Raw genomic sequence first — 22,639 nt, forward strand, 5'->3', positions numbered from 1 at the left:
AACCCTAACCCTAACCCTAACCCTAACCCTAACCCTAACCCTAACCCTAACCCTAAGACACTCGAGACTGAGCTGTGTGCTGGCGTGAAGAAAGCGTGGAAAAATGTTGGGTGGTTGTTGCGCGAGCTCAGGTTTTGATGGTACCTCACTATAAGATGGTATAGTCTAGGATCCCCAAAGACAGATGACACAAGATGGTGTGCCCCTCTGCCACTCGAGACTGAGCTGTGTGCTGGCGTGAAGAAAGTGTGAAGAAATGTTGGGTGGTTGTTGCGCGAGCTCAGGTTTTGATGGTACCTCACTATAAGATGGTATAGTCTAGGATCCCCAAAGACAGATCACACAAGATGGTGTGCCCCTCTTGACACTCGAGACTGAGCTGTGTGCTGGCGTGAAGAAAGTGTGAAGAAATGTTGGGTGGTTGTTGCGCGAGCTCAGGTTTTGATGGTACCTCACTATAAGATGGTATAGTCTAGGATCCCCAAAGACAGATCACACAAGATGGTGTGCCCCTCTTGACACTCGAGACTGAGCTGTGTGCTGGCGTGAAGAAAGTGTGAAGAAATGTTGGGTGGTTGTTGCGCGAGCTCAGGTTTTGATGGTACCTCACTATACGATGGTATAGTCTAGGATCCCCAAAGACAGATCACACAAGATGGTGTGCCCCTCTGCCACTCGAGACTGAGCTGTGTGCTGGCGTGAAGAAAGTGTGAAGAAATGTTGGGTGGTTGTTGCGCGAGCTCAGGTTTTGATGGTACCTCACTATAAGATGGTATAGTCTAGGATCCCCAAAGACAGATGACACAAGATGGTGTGCCCCTCTGCCACTCGAGACTGAGCTGTGTGCTGGCGTGAAGAAAGTGTGAAGAAATGTTGGGTGGTTGTTGCGCGAGCTCAGGTTTTGATGGTACCTCACTATAAGATGGTATAGTCTAGGATCCCCAAAGACAGATGACACAAGATGGTGTGCCCCTCTGCCACTCGAGACTGAGCTGTGTGCTGGCGTGAAGAAAGTGTGAAGAAATGCCGGGTGGTTGCCGCGCGAGAAGGAAAAAATGTGTAAAGGACTAAGTTTGGACTTGACGGTAGAAGTTCTGATATAGACTGAGACGAGCCACGCCCGCTAGCTGCGTGGCAACTCACATGACTGACCACCCCATCAAAATTGGGTTGAAAAAAAAAAACGTCGAGATCCGAGGCCGGGAGGAGCATGGCTGCGTTCGTCTGGGCGAGGGCTACGCAGTTACATGAAAAGGGGGATGGATTTGATGGCATCTCGCTAAGAAAATGGCGATCTCGGTTAAAAAATGCCCCATCTTCTAACCCTGGTCGGGAGAGGCCATGGCAGTGGTGTGGACATGGGAGTTGCATGTTGGGATTCGTCCTTGCCAGTCTCACCTGGGTATGTAATTATAAGATAATCGTACGAGTATCAGAACTAGAGTATTGCCTCGAAATATCCCAAGGGCTAGTCTGGTATTCGAGCTATGGGGGTCTATAAACGCTTCCGATTAATTGGGGGTGATGGGGAGGGGGCAGCCCATGCCCTAAACATAGCAACGATCAATGTTCGGGAGTGTCACAACCAAACGCGGTTAGGCGAAAACCTTAAAAAGATGTCAACCCTACATCTCGAGTTCGACGTTTAATATACAGCTTATATTGCTGTAATAAGATCATATGTATTGGCGGTATGTGTCATCGTCAGTAATTTAATGCAGTTCATATCTCGTCGAGGAGTGTGATTATTATAATCCGTTCCAATTTATTTAAATTGCAGAGAATAATATTTCTCAACTCACGACATAATTAATATGGCTCTATGGCTACAGTCTATATTATAAATACATGGCGCTACCAGTCGAACACCCATTCGCTAGTTTAATATGCCTCGAACTCGAGCAGCGCTGCTGCTGCGATCTTTACCCCCCAGATGCCCTTCCCACCTGCAAACTCGGCCACCTGCCCACACCATGACAGGAACACATCCACGTCATTGAACGCCCCTGCTGCCCCTGCCCTCACTGCCTGCTCACCGAACCTCTCCTGCAGCCACTGTTCGCCCCCAGTCTTGTGGAACACGCCGTAGCAGAGCGGCATCACGATGTCTGCGTACCTGCACTGCTCGAGGCCACTGGCCGGGTCTGCACGTTGACAGACCGACTGTGGGTTGTAGCACCAGTAGCACGCCGCGAAAGCTGAGATCCATGGCCCGCGGCCCTGCCCCCTCCTTCTGGCCTGGTCGCGCGCCCTGAAGAAGTCGAACCGCTGGTGGCACTTGGTGAACTGGTGGTCCCACTGCTCCCCGAGCCCTCGACAGAGCAGGCACGTCCCCTTCACGGTGAGGAGGTCCTCCTTGTAGCGGCTGAGCTCGAGGTATGCCAAACGCCGCTTCTCGTGGATGGCTGCACTCCCTGTGTGCGGCATTGCCTCTGTGGCATCGTCACGGGGCACGTGTGATGGGCTGGGGCCACTGCTGCAGACATCGCACGCCACATCATCCCTGGTGCCATCGCACTGCCGAAGCTCTGATGCCTCATCGAGGTGCGCACTCAGACACGTGCGCCTGCACTCCCGGCCTTCGAGGTAGCGGTAGAGTGCCCTCGTCTCGACATCCATACCGGCGTTGCCCGCCTGCGACTGCCACTTGTGCGGCAGGAGCACGGCTGCGTATGCCTCCCTCCCATCACGCCCAGCCCGACCGGACTCCTGCGCAAAGTCGACGAGGGAGCGTGGCTCGTCCAGGTGCATGACGAGCCGGACATGTGGGTAGTCGAAGCCGGCGCTAAGGGCCGACGTCGCCACAATGTATGGCAGCTCGGGTGTTGTGAGCCACGTCCTGAGCAGCTCCTGCTTCTCCTCTGCCGTGCCGGCCATCGCGGTGTAGACCGGGCAGCGGAGCAGGCTGCCCAGGTCCTGTGCCTCCTCCCGTGTCCGCACGTAGAGTATGATCTTGTCTCGGGTCTGGTCGAGCAGCCCGCTCGCCCGCCACGCGTCCCTGGCCCTCCGCGCGCCCTCTTCTAGCAGGCTCCCCTGCCCTGTGGCCCGCTGCACGAGGTACGAGAGGTTCCGCCTGTTCGTTGAGGCCCGCACGACCTTTGGCTTCACGAGGTTGTTCTGCCTCTCGAACGCGGCCTGTAGCATTGGCGGCAGGGTGGCCGTCAGGTAGACGAACTGCGTGCGCACGCTGCGGATGAGGGCGAGGTCGGCCATGGCGTGACGGTACTCGGACGCCGTGATTGTGAGGTGCGCCTCGTCTATCACGACGCGGCCGAGCTGCTGCGTCGCGGCCAGCCTGTGCGCATACGCCCGGAACTGAGACGTGCTCGCGGCCTCGACCGTGACGAACACCAGCGGTGCGTCCCGCTCCTCGCCCGGGGCCCACACGAGGTGGTCTATCCCGAGCTCCTGCACACGCCGCAGCAGGTCGCCACGCAGGGACACGAGCGGCAGCACGAGGATCGTCACGCCCGCATCAGGCAGGACACAGGGCAGCATGAACAGCAGGCTCTTCCCCTCGCCGGTGCCCAGGATGACGACGACCTGCTCCGTCCATGACATGACGACCGTCATCGCCCGCTCCTGTGCGGCCGACTTCCACTGCAGCTTGTCGTCGTGGTAGAGCCCCCTCGCGCACTTCAGCAGGGCTGCAGCAGACCACCTCTTCCGCGGCCGGTGCACGCCCACGGCAATCCTCTTCAGCATCCGCGGCCTGTCGGACCCTGCCACCTCTGCCGCCTCGCGCTTCCTCTTCCCTGCTGCTGCGACCGCATCCCCGAGCACCGTGTCGAGATCCCACAGCCCCCTCCACAGGGATGACGCGCGCAGGTTCCGACGGATGAGGCCATCCCACACATTCCCAAAGTTCGCGTTCAGCTGGTTCGCGTAGCTGCGGTTCACCACCCGCGTGCTGTGGTTCCGCTGCCTCGTCATGGTCCGGATGTCATCCTCCATCTCCTCTGCATCCTCATCGTCGTCGTCGGCCCCGATGCCCTCGAAGCACGCAAGGTCGCCCGCAAACTTGGTCTTCACAATGTTGACCGTCATCTGGCGCCAGTTGGCGATGTGCAGCCGTGGCACCTTGGCCCGCACGCACGCCTGCTCCATGCACCGCGTCAGCCGGTTGTCGGCCCACACGGCCCCGTCCTTCCACCACAGGTACGCGGACATGATTGCGCGTGGGGAGGACTGGCGCAGGAAGGCCTGGCGGAGCGGCACGACGTAGACGAGGTAGTCCAGCAGGAGGTCTCCGATGGCGGCTGGCAGGAAGCGGATGTTGTCCTTGAACCTGCCCGTCTGCTGCTGGCCCTTGTGGTAGGTGGTGTGCAGCATCACGAGCCCGTGCTTGAGGTAGACGCTACGCCTCCGCTGCGTGTTGCGCCAGGTGAGGGAGAACAGCTCGCTCTCGCGCAGCGGCTGGCCCGAGGCCATGTGGATGAGGACGAGGAGCCGCTTGAGGAACTCGTCAGCGACGGCCTCGTACTGGTCGATGGCCTTCTGTCGCCACATGACCCTCGTGACCCCTGCATCAGCCTCTCCATCCTCTCCATCCTCAGCAGTAGGTGCAGCAGTGGTGTCGAGGAATGACGCTCGGAGTGACTGCGACTCCCGTATGACATTGCGCAGTGAGCCCGCGAGCGGCTTCAGCAGTGCCGCGTTCTCCCGGTGCTCGCCAAAGTGCCAGCTAAAGTTGTCGGCGTCGAGGTTGTCCTTGAGTGCCCACGCGCGCATCCGTGGCAGGCCCGCTGCGCCAAACATGAGCTCGCCGTGCAGCAGATGCTGCGCCTGCCTGAACTCCGACAGCAGCAGCTGCTGCACCTCGTCCATGTTCAGGTCGACGTCCCTGTAGGTGAGGATCTGCTCGTCCTCGTCCCAGTGCGCCTGGTGCGAGCCCACTCCGTCCTTCGACACCGCGAACAGCAGCAGGCGCCAGCCCAGTATCTCGCCCATGGGCGTCTCCGTGTCCGGCCGCAGGTACTGCTCGCAGATGCTGTTGATGTGCTCGAGCGTGCTGCCGGCGCCCGACCTCTCGAGGTATGCGGCCGTGCTGAAGATGAGCAGCTGCACAGCCCAGATCAGGCCGGACAGGCAGCTGTTGAAGTTGCCCGGCTCCTTCCACGACTTGGTGCGTGGCTTGACGCTCAGCATCGCGCAGAAGCTGAGGAGCGGCGAGCTGAAGCGGTCGCCGCCGAACTCGTGGCAGACGAGGGCCATGCAGAGGGATCGGAGGGCGTCGTTCAGCGCTAAGCGGTCTCCGTCGGCAGCGCACTCCAGGGCGGCCTCCCAAGCTGTCGTCTGCTCGTCCGTCAGCCGGATCCGGTCCTCGGGGCGCCTGCCCTGGTCCGCGCTCAGAGGTGGCGTGAAGTGGCTGCCGCAGTAGGCGACGCGGTAGCAGTACGCCATGAACTGCTTCCAGTACCCAAAGTTTGTGCGCAGTGTGGATGGCTCCTTCTTGGGGTCGAAGCCGCGCACCCTGCCTGCCCTGCAACTGGCTGGTGCCGATGAGGTAGGGGCGCCATGGAAGCGGCTCAGCGCGAGCTGCCTCGGCCACGTCAGCATGCAGTCCGGCCCGTCGAAGCACCAGCCGTGCACCTCAGCGAGGATCTCGTCCATGACCTCGAGCATCAGGAACAGCTCGGGCTCTCCCTCATCTGCGCTCTTCGGCAGCGCAAAGGAGGCGTGCATCTCGTCCTTCTCTAGGCCCCGCACGTGGTTCTCGATGCCAGTCCGCCTCAGCCACGGGACCGCAGCCGAGGGGTGGCTGTCGAAGCCGTGCACCTTGTTGCCCTCCGTCTTGATGTCGTCCGCTACCATGGTCGCGTCCGCGTCGGCCAGGTCGAAGAAGGCCTGCTCCTGCGGCTCGAGGGCGATGGCGGCAGTAGCTGCGTCCCCTTCCGCCCTGTCGTCGTCTGTAACCACAAAGTACCGGACATGCTCGGTCTTTGCGAAGAAGGTCTGCACCGTGCATCTCTGCCACGCGCCACCCTCACTCTGCTGCGACGGCTTCTGCCCGTGCTCCCGGGACACGTGCGCCCTGATGGCCGGCCCGGACCGGGTCAGGGTCGGCCGGCCGTCGTCGCAGAGGATGCAGGAGAATGCCGGATGGCGGCGCAGTCCCTCGATGGCGATGCAGGGCTGGTCTGGCAGGGCGACCTGTCCCGGGGGCCGCAGCTCATGCGTCGCGAAGAGGTCGAGCAGGGTGCGCAGCTCCGGCCCCTTGAGGTCGTGGGGTGGGTGCCTCAGGTGCCACTCCTGGCTGGCGCGCGCGGGCATGAGGCAGGTCCCGCAGTCGCGGCAGAGCAGCACCCCGTGAGTTGCGAGGTAGGAGAAGCTGGCCGCCATCCTTCCCTTGCGCGAGCGGTGTGTGTGCGCTATTCGCCCTTCGTTGCATGCTCTGTATGCGTGCTTGATGCGCCTGCGCCGTCCCGGGGGTCTCCCAATTTGCTGCACAATAATCGCTCCACAATGGCCCGTGCGCGCGCGAGCGACAGGGGTCGCTCGCGTGGGGATTCCCAATTTGCACTACAGATACGGCCGCTTCTAGGGGTAGGTCTCTGACAAACTGGAGCGAGAGTTTGATGTTTTCTACGACCCTCTTCCTCACTGGCTTCGCTGTACCGGCCATATCATAAACCTGGCCGTGATGGAATTTCTCATAGGAAAACGGCCGCGGACGACAGGCTCCTATGGTGGGCCGTCCGAAGAGGAGATTGAGGAATGGAGAAAGCGAGGGGCGATAGGAAAGCTTCATAATATCGTGGTCTATATCACTTGGACCCCCCAGAGGCTTCAAACGTTTACTGTTCTCACCGACGGCCTCAGGCTACGGCGTGACAATGACACTCGTTGGAATTCATGGTACCAAATGGTTGAAAGGCCTCTCAGGCCTAAAGTCAGGCAAGCTATCACCGTATTTTGCGCACAAGAGCCTGCTCTACAAGAGGATGCCCTGACTCCGTCTGATTGGGTAACTTTGGCTGAGATTCACAAATTTCTGGAACCATTCCACGACGCAACAATGGCCAACGAGGGCGTTCAAAATTCCATCGCCGACGTTCTTCCCACCATGGATTATCTCCTACACCACATCGAGGCCGCCAGGGAGGCCACCACCATCCCCCACTTGGCTACGATGATGGAGACTGCTTGGGCCAAACTGGCCGACTACTATGAATTGACAGAAGACTCTCCAGTCTATTCAGCAGCCACAGTCTTAAACCCTTCTTTCAAGTGGGCATACATGGAGAAGACTTGGGAAGACAAGACGGAATGGATTGAGAGAGCTAAATCTCGGGTAGGGCAGCTGTGGAGGCAATCGTACAAATCAACTTCTTCCTTGCCGGTTCTTCGACCAGGCTCAGCAGAGGAGCCAACTACGAGGCGGCTAAATGGGTACAAAATGTGGATGAATGAGCAGAAGGCGACGATTTTCAACACAGACGATGACGAGTACGAAGTGTACTGCCGTGAGCCTGTTGTGATGACACCAGACCCGCTGAAATGGTGGCTGGAGGTGGCCCAGCGAAAACGATTCCCTAGCTTGTCATTGATGGCCATTGACATTCTTTCTATTGCAGCCATGTCTTCTGGGACAGAGCGACTCTTCTCGAAATCAAAACTTACGGTAACCAATCAGCGAGGAGCTATGGACGCTGAAACTTTAAATCTCGTAGAATGTCTACGTTCCTGGGACAGCAGCGCCTTGATAGTCCCATCAGATGTGAGTTTTCTGCTTCGTGAGGACTACCGTCAGCTAATTGCAGAGTCCAGTGTCGCTATGTCGATGCGGCTGCTGGGTTCAACCACTCTGATGCATTGGGGCGCGATGAGAGCGGTGGGGGATCAGACACAGTGGAGATGACATAGGGGAGCTTGGAGGTAGAATCGTAGATAGCAAAGGCTACAAGTCATATGTTGTGATTTAGACTAATAGTCCAGACTGCAGTCCAGACTGCAGTCTGGTCTGATGATGACGGACGGACCAACAGTCCAGTCTGGCAAAGACGGACCGGACCGTCCGTCTGGTCTGACGATAACGAACAGACCAACAGTCCAGTCTGCCCATGACAGACTGACGACTAGTCCAGTCTGACCATGACGGACCGACTAACAGTCCAGTCTGAGGTTTCCAGACTGACTGTTTGGACTATTAGGAGCGCTGACTTACAGTGAGTTTGTAGCAAGGATGTTGTAGAAAGAGTAAAGAAAGAGGTAGAGGTTGAAAGGTATGTGTTTTATTTGAAGGTATGCATTGTAGTGTTGTTTAGAACAGTAATTATTTGCAGGTGAATATTCCTTGACGAATATAATTGTTTGCAACTTTAAAAAAACAACAACCTTACAACCAACCACCTTCCTTGGTTACGTTCCGATCTACACATTCTTCTTCTCTTTTGCGCTTTACCTCTTTACTAGGACCTCAAGTTTATTATCTTGATTCTACAGTCAGAACTTCTGATGATCTTCTGCTAATCACGTGTTTAGCATGGCGAAACGCAAGGCACCTGAAGAACTCTCCACTAATTTGAATACTATCAAAGCTCGCAACCGCGTCTCCAACCTTACTGAAGATGAGAAGGCTGTTCATTTAGCACTCAAGGCTGACCATGGCGATCTGAGCTACTACTTAAAGAAGTTATACAAGTCTGCAAAGTATATCGCTGCCTCTGCTGAAGACAAGACACGTCTACAGAATGAATTGAAGGTTGAGCGTATTCGTGTTCGGTAAGTTCCTTCTGGTAATCTCTGGTAGCCTTAATCTAACTATAAACAGGACTGAAAAGGGCACCCATGCATCTTGCATTGCGAATCAGAAAGTCAAGAATACTAGCGCCCCTTCTTCTTCTCCACAAGCCCCACCATCTACTCCGCCACAACTTCTGTCTGAGCTTGCTGCATTTGAGGGTATCACCAGTATCCCAATCGATGACGATCATAACAGCGAATGGGAGGATACTGAGGTTGAAGACGATTTAGAGTTGGAGCTTATGTTACGGCGCGACGATATTTTAAATGAAGAGGCTGTTCTACCAGATGAGCTTTCTGATGAAGAGATCGCTAGCATCCAGGCTCTCTTAACTCAAGCACGCATTGATGTTGGTACCTCATAGTCTGGTAATCTTCTGGTAATCTTCTGGTAATACTAACGGTTGATAGGCCCATGAAGAGTCCAATTTCCGCAAGTGGCAACATTTCTGGGATAGCTGTATCCGCTCATATACGAGAAAGGCTGGAAAGCTGAGAAAGAAGCCTGAGCATCTCTTTGAATATATGCCATGGATTGATGTAGAAGAAGGGTACGTCTCTGATCATTCTAGCAATCTTCTAGAGATACTAATTGTTTATTATAGCACTTTTCACAACGTTATCCCACCACATAAATATTTCTGTTTGTACGAGCAGGCAGTTTGGACAAACTTTACAGCTTGGAAGTTTGGAAAGTGGGCCCAATTACCAGGACCTGCGCAGTGGTACCCAAAGTCTTACAATCTTGTCGACAACGGATGGTTACAAGTCTCCACTCATAGTTCTAGCTTCAAAGAGGCGTTCTTACTTGTCTACTCTAAGAAATTTGATAAGGAAAAGTGGGCTAAGGTATCAGCTGCACAGGATATGTTGTTTCTGGAGTTAGAGTAGAGGAGAGAAATGGAGTATTTGATTTTCCGACGCGAATAGGGGCTATAGAGATTTAAGTATTTCATCGTAGCCAGACTTATGGTAATCTTCTGATAATCAAACAATTTGCTACTTGCCAAATGTCATCGCAATATTCAGAGTTGTTTGACTCTGACAATCCTATTTCTAATATATTCTCAGACTCTCTTCCCTCTTCTCAACGACTACCTTCATTAAATCAAATCCCTGCGGGCCTCGAATATACTGGCAAATTAAACCAATTCATCAAATGGACTAAGGATACACACGATGTATTCATTGAGTGGTGGAAGCTATCACGATGGTATGAACAACACTCAGATCATACTACAAAACTCCTTACGAAGATTGCATGGGATTCAACCAACCAGAGTTCTCAATACTGGAGAAGTTATCACCAAGGAGCAGACCGGCTTTCTGGAGAACCATGTGTCATTTGTACCTATTGTTCGAAGGCCCTTACGCATCCTGCAATCAAGTCTGCTGGCCCAAAGTCTATGGCAACACATCTTGCATCAGACATTTGCAAAAAGAAGTCACGGATGGGTAAGGATAGTCTCTATCAAATGCGAATCAATCAGATGCGACCTCAACAGGTAAGGATTACCAGATTATTACCAGAATTATATAGGCTAATATCTATAATAGGATCATATTCTCACACAAGAGGCATTTTACGAACAAGTTCTATACACAGTTATCTCAACTCATAGCTCGTTCCGCTCAGTCGAGGATCCTGAATGGAAAAGGCTTGCTATCTTACAGAATCCTCACTATCCACTACCCTCAGCAACAACTATTCGAAACCTCTTAACAACAAAGCTCACACAAATCGAAGAAGAGATGCTACAAGATGTTGTTCCTGGTTCAAAGATTGCATTATCGCTCGACTGTTGGTCAAGTGTTACTCGACTTTCATTTATGGGTGTTATTGCATCATTTATCGACCGTCATTGGAAAATGCAAGAGGTCTTGATTGGGTTTGAACCTATATATACAGAGCATACTGGTGCTGAGTTATGTGGAATACTTGAAAAAGTTATCACAAGGCAGCATTTAGAAGGACGAATTATATCCATTACGACTGATAATGCGTCAAACAACACTTCAATGATGAGAGATGTGGAAATAATGCTTGATAGTATTGCAGACAACGAGCATTTCATTGGAGGAAAAGTACAACACATACCCTGCCTAGCTCACGTTATTCAACTTGCCCTTAGTGCTCTCCTTGGTCGAATCCGGATTACGCCAACAAATCAAGAGATCTTAATAAACTGGGAAGAAGAGAATCAGATGGAGGGCCTTGCAAAGTTGCAGAAGGACAAGGGTATTGGATTTACACTTGGAAAGGTATATATTCTCTTGTTAGTTCTGGTAAACTTCTGGTAGTCTTTTCTAATATCTCATAGCTCCGGAAGCTCACTATCTTTGTTAATTCAAGTCAAACTCGAAGGAACAGGTTTATGACTTTGCAAAAGGCAAACATGAACCGGGGTCAATCATCTCAGAGGCTTCTTCGACTTATTCAAGATGTATCAACTCGATGGGATTCGACATGCCATATGCTTCTGCGAGCACAGCAACTCAAGTCAACAATCAATCAATATACTCGAGGCGATCATGGTGCTCACATGTTCAGACTTAGCGAGCTAGAATGGAAGCACATCGAATACATCATTGATCTTACAAGGCCATTCAACTTCTTTACAACAAACATTGGATCGTCAGCCGGACCTACTGTCTGCTATACACTTGGAGTATATCAAAAACTCTTATCAACGCTTGAAGGAACTCGGCACCGGCTACGGCATAAGACATATCCATGGGCAGCAAAGATGACTTTAGCAATCGATGCTGCAGAGAAAAAGATTAGGAAGTATTATAACAAGCTATACACAAATACTGGATCTATCTTCGCATTTGCTAGTATCTTAAATCCTAGTGTGAAGCTCTCACACTTTAACAAAAAGGTTTGCAAGCTTGACTTTTCAATACGAAATTGGGAGACAGAGTTTGAACAACAGTTTAGGACTCTTTATAAAGAGCAGTACTCTACAGTGCGAGTTGCGAGTCAATCAGGATTACGAGATGCAGATATGGATCCATTAGCCTTAGTATTGCAGCAAAGTCAGACATTAAATGGGACTCGGGGCCAGCGAGAGGAATATGTGAATGAGGCTGATCTCTATCTTGATGCTCGTAAGTTTCTGGTAATCTTCTGATAATCTTATTCTAACTTGTATAGCACATATCTACACAAAGATATTGCTATTTTGGCAACAAAAGGAAGAGCAATTTCCTGGTCTATCAGCAATGGCTCGTGATATACTTTGTATTCCTGCTGCTGAGTCTGGAGTTGAGCGAGTCTTTAGTGCCGCAAGGGACGTATGTGGCCACCGACGTGGTCAACTTAATCCTGAGACGATTAAGAGTATTATGCTTATATATTACTCTCGACAATACAAGAATCGTCAAGGTCATCGTGACAAGCTTGCAGATATGATGGACGTCGTTGATATGACTGAGGAGCAAGTCGAAGAAGAGTATGAGGCACAACGACAACGGATGTGCAATTCTATCGAGTTACAATATATCAGCGATGAAGAAGAACCACGATCAAATACACATATCCGAGAGACATATTCAAAGGTACAATATCCTCCGTTTAATCCTCAGCGGCCACAGCAACAGCAAGACTTATCACAAGCTGCACATGAAGAACGACAAATGCGCTACCAACAAGGTGAAGAAAGAGATAGGGCTGACCGTCTTAACGAGACCTTATACGACATCCCAGATGACGATATCCCAGATAATGAAGATATAAGAGAAGATGGTAATAATGAGGAGCCTATACTTCCAACTATTCATGACGATGAAGATAAGGATATGCCGTCCTCGCCACCAACGCCTATCCAACACCCTCGGAAGACTGGAAGAGATCTACTTGATATCTTTCAAGCTACTCGTCAAGACCCTATAAATACTTTAGGTATTAGTAGGTCTGGCCGGCCTCATCAAGCAAGGTGGAAAGATGTTCTTGAGCATATATAATATAGTGTTCTGATAATCTTCTGATAATCGTGGTACTTAGATAGAGGAATATACGTGATTCGTTCTCACAGCTTATTAGAGATGGTAGAGTGATGCTGATAAATGTAATACTTTAAGTTAACTTACAACTGTAACCATAAAACAGTATTAATCGTATGAGGGACTGTTCACGTAATGCATATATCTTACACGTGACAGCCGAGTACTCACTGGGTTTTTACAGCAGTGTTCGGCAGATACTACCCAGGTAGTATCTGGGTCCTCGCCAGGTAAGGTAAGTATCTGAGCGACTTTGCTCAGGTAAGGTAGGTATTTACAGATACTTTAGCAGGTAGTTGAGCCTCAATTCCGTATACAAAAATGACGCTTTTGATATTTGAAATAGATAATGATATGTAACTAGAATATGTAACTAGAAAAGTGAAACTCGTGACAAATATAATAATAAAATAGACAGCCCCTATTCCTATTCTTCTGCCTCATCATCTGCATCATCACCGTCGCTGTCGGCATCTGGTAAATAACCCCAATTCCGTAAGCAAAGCAGATATCTAATTGTCGATGGCGACAATCTATTCCTTTTCTTAGTAATGATATCGCTACCATTGCTAAATACCCGTTCTGATGGTGCTGATGTCGCAGGAATTGCAAGATGGTCTCGAGCAACTTGAGCAATTATTGGATATTGATATTGCTTTGCAGACCAATATTTGAGAATATCAGTATGCTCACCAGGCCGTGGTTCAAGCATCCATCGTTTCCATTCTGGTTCTTCAAATGATATACCCTCTGATGCAAATAAATCTTCATCAGAATCTGGTTCTTGCACTCTAGTATTTGCATTTCCTAATGCATCTGCAAGAGCTGTTTCACGTTCAATACGCTCTGTATCAAGATGATATTGCCGTGTCTTATATGTTCTACAAACATCTTCAAACTGTGCTCTTGCCCGTGTGATTCGTACATGATCTGTACTATCTGGATATATCTTTTTAAACACTGTATGGTTCATCCGTGGATCGCAAATTGTAGCTACAGCTGAGTGCTTACATTGCTGATTTGTTGCAAGAGTATAATACGCGTGAAGCTTTTGATAAGCTACTGTGCATGCAATACCAATTGCTGAGTGCTCGCCAACTTCTTGTTGCATCTTCTTAACTTTATTTATCATTTTAAGATAAAGTGGAATAGCAAAGTTAAGTGACGGATATGTATCACTTTGTAGCCGTCTTGATGGTTTGAGAAATATTAAGAACAGTCGTTCAAGATCTTTAATAACAGCCCAATCTCCTGTAGTTAATGCAATATCTTTCATACTAATATCAAGCTGTTGTGTTATGCATACTGCTGTGATTGGTATTTGGAGTTTTAATGCTGTATCAAGCATACGATGTGTTGAATTCCATCGTACTGGCATATCAAGTGATAGTTGCTGTGGTTTTAAACCTATAGCTTTGACTTGTCGTTGTAAAGCATCCTTCCATGCTCGTCGATTACGAAAGACATAGATATGTCTTCGTAGCTTTGCAAGAGCATTCATGACTTCCACATGACTATCTCTACTAAATGGAATCCGAGCTGCACCTTGCTCACACCGGTATGTCTCTGTCTCTACATCTGGTTCTGCTTTTAAACTCGTAAGAGCGGCTTGAACTGCGAGATTTATGATATGTGCAATACACCGGACATCGCCTTCTTTGACAGTAAATGTCCAAGGTTGTTGAGTTGATGTTTGGGCGTTGCTAGCCAATTTCTCATATTCTGAGAGCATCACAGTATTTGATGATGCGTTGTCTCGGGTGCATGTAAAGATAGCGCCTGTAATAGCTATACTATCTGTTACAGCTGCTAATTGCTGAGCTAAGTATTCACCGCTATGAATAGGCTCTTGAAGATGTATCACATCAAGCAATTTTGATTTCTGCTGCCATTTATCATTAATCCAATGAGCGGTAACAGCAGCATACTCTGTATAGTTCCGTGCAGACCATGCATCTGTCGTTATGGATATCCGGCCTCCATGTATAATATGAGAATGGAGTTCAAGCTGTAGTATGCCTCGGTGATATGAGAATTGGCGTTGTAGTTCTCGGTGCAATGTTCTTGACGAAAGTGATAACACAGATGGACTTAAGAACCGTACTAATTGACGATATGAATAGCTTTCGATAATGCGTAAAGACAGGTTATTAGATACTATAAACGATAGCACTAACTCTCTATATTTGGCTGGATTGTTTGTTGGTCTTGATTCATGGGTCGCTGGTCTCCGAGGCTCAAAAAATGATGATGTGCTGCTAGATTGACTTGAAGGCGCTGTATTCTTGTGTTTAAGAGCATCATAGATTCCTTTATGCTTAAGACTATAGTGTTTCCAAAGATTGCCAGTTGAAGCAGCAGCTTGAGCATGGGTTTGAGCTGCGGGCGAGTATCCGCAATTAGGCTGCATACAGCATACTTTGATAGTTGGCGGGTTGCTCTCAAGTAGTATTCTTGAATATAGTTCCTTCGTGAACAGCAGCGACTGCGTTGGCGGTAGCATTTGGCTAGGCGGGTGTAGACGGACAGGAATTGGATTTGATTGCTGAAAAAGGGTAAAAAGCCCTGGTAGGGCTGGCTCATCGTGAGGATTATAGCCATCAAGGTCCGTCGGCACGTCTGACAACGGAGAGTCACTCATTTTCACGGCAATTATCACCATATCAAGCATGAAGACGAGTATTTCAACGTTAGCATTTGTGCGGCTTGGCTACACTTGGCAATACTTGGCATGTATCTGGGTAAGTATCTGAAAATACCGGGATACTCAGGTATTTTGAGAATGAGCCCAGGTAGGTAATTACCCAGGTAATTACCTGAACACCACAGGTAATCAGGTATCTGTGCCGCACACTGTTTTACAGAGTAACTGAGTATTGGCCTCACTCACCGAGTCGAGTGAAAGGTTCAGCTACTCACCCAGCTGAGTAACCCACTGAGTGAGTGAGCCGAGTATTGGGCGAGTAGTGCGCAGCCTAGGCTCCACCTGCCCCTACCACTCGACAAATCCGAAATAACTCTCTCACTTAAACTCGTATCAGAAATCGGAGGTAGCCATTCTGTTCCGCTTGTAAACCTCTGTCAATGGTGGTGTCGAACGATAAATTCCGCCCGCTCCTGCAGAACATGTGACTCTTCTCATACCTAGCCCCCCACCACCCTTTGCCACCCATCGGAATCTGGAATACCTCGGCCATTTCAAGCCGTATCAAAAATCGGAAGACGTCATTTGATTCCCCTCGTAATTCTCCTTCAATGACGATATCGAACTTTATATTCTACCCATCGCTGCAGAAGCTATCGCCACTCACGTGCCATGCCCATACTGCACCCTTGCCACCCGGCGGAATCTGGGATATCTCCATCGTTTCAAACCGCATCGTAAATCGGAAGACGCCATTTTGTTCCCCTTGTAAATTTCTTTCAATTACGATATCGAACGTTTGATCTTGCCTCTCCGCTCTGCATTTATACCACTTCCCGTTCTATGCCCTCTTCTTCTTGCCACCCATCGAAATCCAATATAACACGATCATTTCAACTCGTATCAAAAATCGGAGGACGCCATTCGATTCCGCTTGCAAATCTCCCTTAATAACGATACTGAACGTTTGGTTTCGTCTGTTGTTGTAAAAGTTATTAGCCTCTGAAAACTATGCTCAGCCCCCCCCTGCCACTTACCGCCTGACAAGATCCGCCATAACTTGTTCGTTTCAACTCATATCAACAATCAGAGTATGCCATTTTGTTCGTCTTGCAACGTTGTCCAATTTCCCCTATCGAACGATAGATTTGATCCATCGCTGGAGGCGTTATTAGCCTTCATAAACTATACTCAGCCAGTCCCTCAGCCACCAAGCACCTGACGAAATCCGAAATAACTAACCCATTTTTTCTCGTATCAAAAAAAGGAGTACGCCATTTTGTTCCCCTTGCAATCCTCTTTCAATAACGCTATCGAACGTTAAGTTCAGCGCACTGCTGCACAAGTTATACCACGTCTCATATGTAACCATCCCCCTTGGCCTTCCTACCCACTGCCACCCGTCTAAATCCGGAATATCTTCACCAGTTGAACTCGGATCAAAACTTGGGATACGCCATTCGATTCCCCTTGTAAATATCTTCCATTGACGATACCGAACGTTAAGTTTCAGACGTCGCTGCAAAAGTTGGAATCCTTCTCACATGTTACCATGGGGCCCCATTTCCTGGGCCCGGCCCAACAAATCCGAAATAACTCACTCGTTTCAAGTCGTATCAAAAATCGTAAGAGGCCATTCGATTTCTCTTGCAAATCTCTTCCAATGACGATATCGAACGTGAAGTTTCCGCCGTAGCTGCAAAGGTTATAATCCCTCAGAGTAGGTGCTCCACCACCCCTACTGTCCCCCAGCGAAATCTGCAATATCTCACCCGTCTCAACTCGTATCACAAATCGGAGTACGCCATTTGATTCGTCTTGCAAATCACTTTTATTAACGCTATCGAACGCACCATCTGCATGCCGCGTCAGGATATTACAATCCATCCTATAACATGCTCCCCCAATCACCCCTCCCATGCATCGCCCGACCAAAACCGGAATATCTCCACCATCGAAAGTCCGATCAACAATCGGAGTACGTCAATTTGTTCCCCTTGCAAAGCTGCACAGGAAACGTCAGCGAACGTTCCACTCGATTGCGAGACCGTCAACCTACCGTCCCTGCAAGAACGTGAGTCCGGAAATGGACCAGGAGACAAGCCCTCTACTCCTCCTCACCTGGCTGCCGGTTGCTCTGCTTCGTGAAGAAGAGGCACGAGTACCGCGTGCCCTCGAAGGGCGCGATCCAGTGCTCGAGGACTGCAGAGCGGAACAGGACAACATCCCCTGGCTGGAAGGGAATCCTATAGCCAAGGGCTGGCAGGCACAGCTCCCCTCCCTCAAACTGAGTATCAGAGCGAGAGTGTTGCCTCGAAATATTCCAAAGGCTAGTCTGGCATTCGAGCTAGGGTTAGCATAGATGGTAGTTTACTATACTAATTACTATAAACCCTTACGCTCATCCCTCATCATCTCTAACATCCTACATGCTTCTCGCCATACTAACATCCAATTGCTCTCAACCCTATTCATCCTTTCTTCCCTCTCCTTCATCCATCCCCATATCTCCTCGGGATACCTCCCTTGGAACCCCCCTACTTCTGCCACTCCTTGTAAATACCCCTGTTGGAATAATATGAATATCCCTACTAGCATCACCCCCTCATACTCACACCTCTCTTCTGCCATCCTCACAACCCCCCCTTCCCACCGTCGACATACCTTACTGACAATCCACACTCTTCGCACTGCCCTAGTCCTCTTAAATCAACCCCCCCACGCCATTCCTCATACCCTGCAATCCCACATCCCTCCATTTCTGCTTCCATACAATCAACGTACTCGTGCTGCCTCCCTTTGCCATATACTAGCTCGCAATATATGCATCCCCCCTTTAACCTATTCATCACCCCTCTCATCTGCTCTTCCTCTTCTTCTACCTCTTTCATCTTACTCTGAATCCTGCCACCCGTGCTTTCCCTGCCATCATTCCTACTACCATCATTTATAGTAACCTTTATAGTAATCGCCTCCTCCTCACCTCTCTTCCTTACTGCCACTTGGCTCAAACACAAATCGCATAGCACGCTGTCCGACCCTACACAGCTCACTCCCTCTACTACCCCATCAAAGTAGTGCCCTAATACTACTCGCCTGCACTCCCTGCTCTGGATATATTCCGTCATTGCATCCTCATCCACCTGCTCCACTGAATACTCGCTCATCAACCCTTGACTCTTTACCCCTACACTCTGTACTAGTGTGACGATTATCGACTCACTAACCTCTCCCTCTCTTCCTCCCCTTCCTGACTGTTGAGCAAAGCTCGTCAATCCATATGGCCTATCAATATGCACCACATATATGATCCCTGGAATATTAATTCCTGTCCCTAATGCTCCTGTCGCCACAATCCATCCTCCACTTCCTTGAGCCCACTTCTGTAGTGTTTCGCCCTTATCATCTGCGCGTGCCTTGTAAATGAGCACTCTAAAGCACTGCTGATTAAGTCGCCAGTTGCATAGCTCCGTACATAAACCACTCCACGTTTCCCATCTGGCAAGTATAGTAGTCTTTCTAGTAATCGAAGTCCGACCGCAGATGCTGCTTCTTCCTTACTATCCTGCACCTGATATCGAATGGTCGGCCGTGCAGTGCTCCATCGTAGTAGTACTGCATCCTCAATTAATAGCCTGTCTCGTAATACATCGTCTAGCTCAACCATCAATGTGGCTGTTAATGCTGTAAATGGACACTTTAAGTACCGTAGTTTCCACAGCTCTCGAAGCCGCTCTCGATATGATGTATCTGTAAATGCAACATGGCATTCATCAAAGAACATGTGAGCTAGCTGCCCATTCAACTCGTACCCCTTAGCCTTGTGGAGAAACTGCCCACTGACGGCCTGGTCAGCACTGACAACCAGCAGCTGCACCAACTCTTGACTACTATAATGATTACTATAGCTCCACTCTTTACAGTGCAGCCCAGCAGCCTGTCCTCGAGCCACGATATCTTCAACTAGTGCTGTGAATGGAACGACCACAATCACTGTCTGGTCAACAGCCATGGCAGCCACTGAAAGAACAGCACTGACTTGCCACTGCTTGTGGGCAACACGATAATCGATGTGACTGGGGGCTGGTGAACAAGTTGTAGTGCTGCAGCTTGTCCTTCAGATCGTGGCTGCGCTTGTGGGCCATAGATCCGTCGCAACCCATCTAATGCCTTTGCCTTCACCCCATGCTTGCTCTCTCTCCTCTCTCGTTTGATGCCAAACTGGTGTTAATTGCTGGCTGGCTTGTCGCCCATGCTTTCCTTTCCCCTCAGCCTGTGCCAACCCTAACAACTCGTGCCATGCTACTGAAGCTTGCTCATATGCTGTGATTAACTCTGGGCCTAGTCGATGCAAGAATGCTCCGTCAACTGCATAATGAGCTTGGGCTACTCTCTGCCCATGCCCTGATTGTCTGTTTAATGTTAGTACTAATTACCATAATGATTACTATAATAATTACTATAAACAATAGTACCATACTATGGTACTACCATAAATAGCGCTTACTATATCATTACTATAAACTCAACCTAACCATGATATGTCGGAATGTGTTCTGCTCCAACTCTTCTTCATCATCACCCTCTGCAAACTCTCCTTCATCCTCTTCATCGTCCTTCTCCCACGTCTTGCTTGCTCGTAGTAAAATGCCGTACAGCAATTCCAATGGCTACGTGTCGCCAGCTCTGCACTGTCAACCGTACACCTAGCCCCTTACTTGTTGCCTTGCTTAAAGCTTGCGTGAGCTCTTCTCCTGCCCATGGCCCTCGATTATCACCAAACAAGTACTCTGACTCTCGTTGGTCTAATGCCCTGCCAAATGGTCGGATATATATCAAGTACTGTGCTAACACTTGACTGACCTCATTGGGCAAGAACCGAACAATGTAATCTGTGTTTCCCCTCCTCTTTCTTGCCTTATCGTACATGGTTAAGAAGCACATCTGCCCATTAATGACGTATATGTTCCGCGCTGAATACACACTGTTACTAACCTTGATCGATCCAATCTCTGGTCCTCGAGCTGGCTGGCCACCTGTGACATGCAAAGTAACCATCAACTTTCGTAAGAACTGACGCTCTTGATTCAAGTACGCCTGCTTCTGTGAGTCGTTCCATTTGTATGATCCATCGCCTGCTCTTTGAAGCAACTGCCACTCCTTGCTTCCCTTCCTTGCACGTTTAAGCAGATACTGATAACCTACATCCGTACGCTCTCGATTCTTAACATGGTTGATGAAGCTGTACTCAGACTGTCGAAATTTCGTGTTCCAAGCCATGCTGTCAACGATCTGGCTCAAATCTACCATGGGCAGCTCTGAATCAAACGCCAGATTGTATAGTAATTTGTAGTAATCCTATCAAGTCATGGCACATTTCCCTAACCTTTTCAAGCTCAACTCCCATTCCAAGATAATAAATCGTCTGTTCATCGCGTGACCAGTGGATGTTCGCTGGCGACTCATGCAGCTGGTTATACTTCTTCCCCATAGCTAATTGACTCAAGATGCTTGACGTTGGTGAGAATGAGCCTTCACAGAGATGGGTCCTCCGTAGCTTGTGGATTCGCTCGGGAATTGATTCAATATCCTCTTTGCTCTGGAGTCTTAATTCTGGCCATGGCTCTAATGGTACTGCGATCTCAAGCATAAGCAGCCGTGTGATCCATAACACACGTCCAAGTATTGGTGTGTATGCAAGTGGTGGATATAGCGATTTGGTAAGTGGATCGATCCCACGAACAGCTAAGTAATGCATCAATGGTGACTCGTACAGCCCAATCTTGCTAGTGTCCTGCATCACGACTAGCATGCACAGTCGCATCAATTCGGCTGTGAGTAATGGATCCTGATCGTCTTCATTATTGGGTTCAGTTTGCAAGTGCGTATGGATCTGTTGGATTGACTGCCACTGAGCATGGGTGAATTCCACGCCAGTTTCTAATGAAGTCAGTATAGTAAATATTATAGCAATCATTATAGTAACCCTTCACACACGTTGCCAATGTGCACTTCGCGCAGATGGTTTTGGGTTATATACTATAGTAACTACTATAGTAACCATCTACTCACTGTGTAAAGCTGTGCGCTTCACGCAGATGGGTCTGGGTTTGATTTATCCTACCACACAACCCTCCACACACGTTGTGTGACGCCGTGCGCTTCGCGCAGATGGGTTTGGGTTTGATATATCCCACCCCCTCCACACACGTTTCGTGATGCTGTGCGCTTCGCGCACATGGGTCTGGGTTTGATATATCCTACCACCCAACCCTCCACACACGTTGCAAGACGCTGGTGCGCTTCGCGTGGACGGGTTTGGGTCTTCTATAGTAACTACTATAGTAAACACCCACACGGGTCTGGGTTTGGTATATCCTACCACCCAACCCTCCACACACGTTGCGGGACGCTGGTGCGCTTCGCGCGGACGGGTTTGGGTCATATACTATAGTAACTACTATAGTAAACACCCACACGGGTCTGGGTTTGATATATCCTACCACCCAACCCTCCACACACGTTGCGGGACGCTGGTGCGCTTCGCGCGGATGGGTTGGGGTCTTCTATAGTAACTACTATAGTAAACACCCACACGAGTCTGGGTTTGATATATCCTATCACCCAACCCTCCACACTCGTTGACGCCGTGCGCTTTGCGCAGATGGGTTTGCCTCTTCCATAGTAACCACCATAGTAACCATCCACATACCTGTATCATCCTCCCAGTCAACTGTCGCCGTCCTCATCATGTAACAGATGAACCTCTGCCATACTGCACTACACTTATGAACCGACTGAACGCTCTGGTGAAGCTCGAATGGATGCTGGCTCGCAACCTCATTCTTTGGTGATGCCCACCACTTTAGTACATCCTTGTGGTCCATATTTGCTAGCGTATCAAGACAGCGTTCAAGAATCCGATCCCATGCACGTAACAGTCGTTGTAATTTGGTCTCCTTCTCCTCTGGCTCACGCGCGTATTTGTACGTCTGGATAAATATCAACCTGTGACTCCTGAAGAACCTCGTTCCACCCAGTGTATCGTAGCCATGGGTCTAGCTCATCAGCCGCGGCTTGGCTAGCAGTGTCAACCTGCGCTCCTGTGCTGCCTCCTTCCACTGCTCGATGTCGCGTATGATCTGGTCCTCAGCATCGCCTTCCTGGTTGCTGGCTTGCTCTTCCTCACTAACATCATCGCTAGACTGCTCTCCAACGTCGCGTACTAATATCATCAGCTGGTTA

General features: G+C 49.7%; 3 protein-coding genes across 3 annotated transcripts; 2 read left to right on the forward strand and 1 right to left on the reverse strand.

Moving 5' to 3' along the window:
- Positions 1-8,485: 8,485 nt before the first annotated feature.
- Positions 8,486-9,678, forward strand: VC83_09563 (uncharacterized protein; the record flags this gene model as incomplete). The annotated part of the gene is made up of 4 exons (XM_024472976.1): positions 8,486-8,724; positions 8,774-9,095; positions 9,157-9,296; positions 9,351-9,678. 4 exons carry the CDS (start codon positions 8,486-8,488, stop codon positions 9,634-9,636), a joined length of 987 nt encoding a protein of 328 aa, XP_024319520.1. The 3' UTR covers positions 9,637-9,678.
- A 7,518-nt stretch (positions 9,679-17,196) lies between these two features.
- Positions 17,197-17,756, forward strand: VC83_09564 (uncharacterized protein; the record flags this gene model as incomplete). Its single annotated transcript, XM_024472977.1, has 1 exon — positions 17,197-17,756. Exon 1 carries the CDS (start codon positions 17,313-17,315, stop codon positions 17,754-17,756), a length of 444 nt encoding a protein of 147 aa, XP_024319522.1. The 5' UTR covers positions 17,197-17,312.
- A 972-nt stretch (positions 17,757-18,728) lies between these two features.
- Positions 18,729-19,406, reverse strand: VC83_09565 (uncharacterized protein; the record flags this gene model as incomplete). The annotated part of the gene is made up of 1 exon (XM_024472978.1): positions 18,729-19,406. The coding sequence occupies one exon, from the start codon at positions 19,404-19,406 to the stop codon at positions 18,729-18,731; it is 678 nt and encodes a 225-aa protein (XP_024319521.1).
- Between the last annotated feature and the right edge of the window lie 3,233 nt (positions 19,407-22,639).

Source organism: Pseudogymnoascus destructans, assembly GCF_001641265.1.
Source record: "Pseudogymnoascus destructans isolate 20631-21 unplaced genomic scaffold scaffold_60, whole genome shotgun sequence".
Taxonomy (NCBI): domain Eukaryota; kingdom Fungi; phylum Ascomycota; class Leotiomycetes; order Thelebolales; family Thelebolaceae; genus Pseudogymnoascus; species Pseudogymnoascus destructans.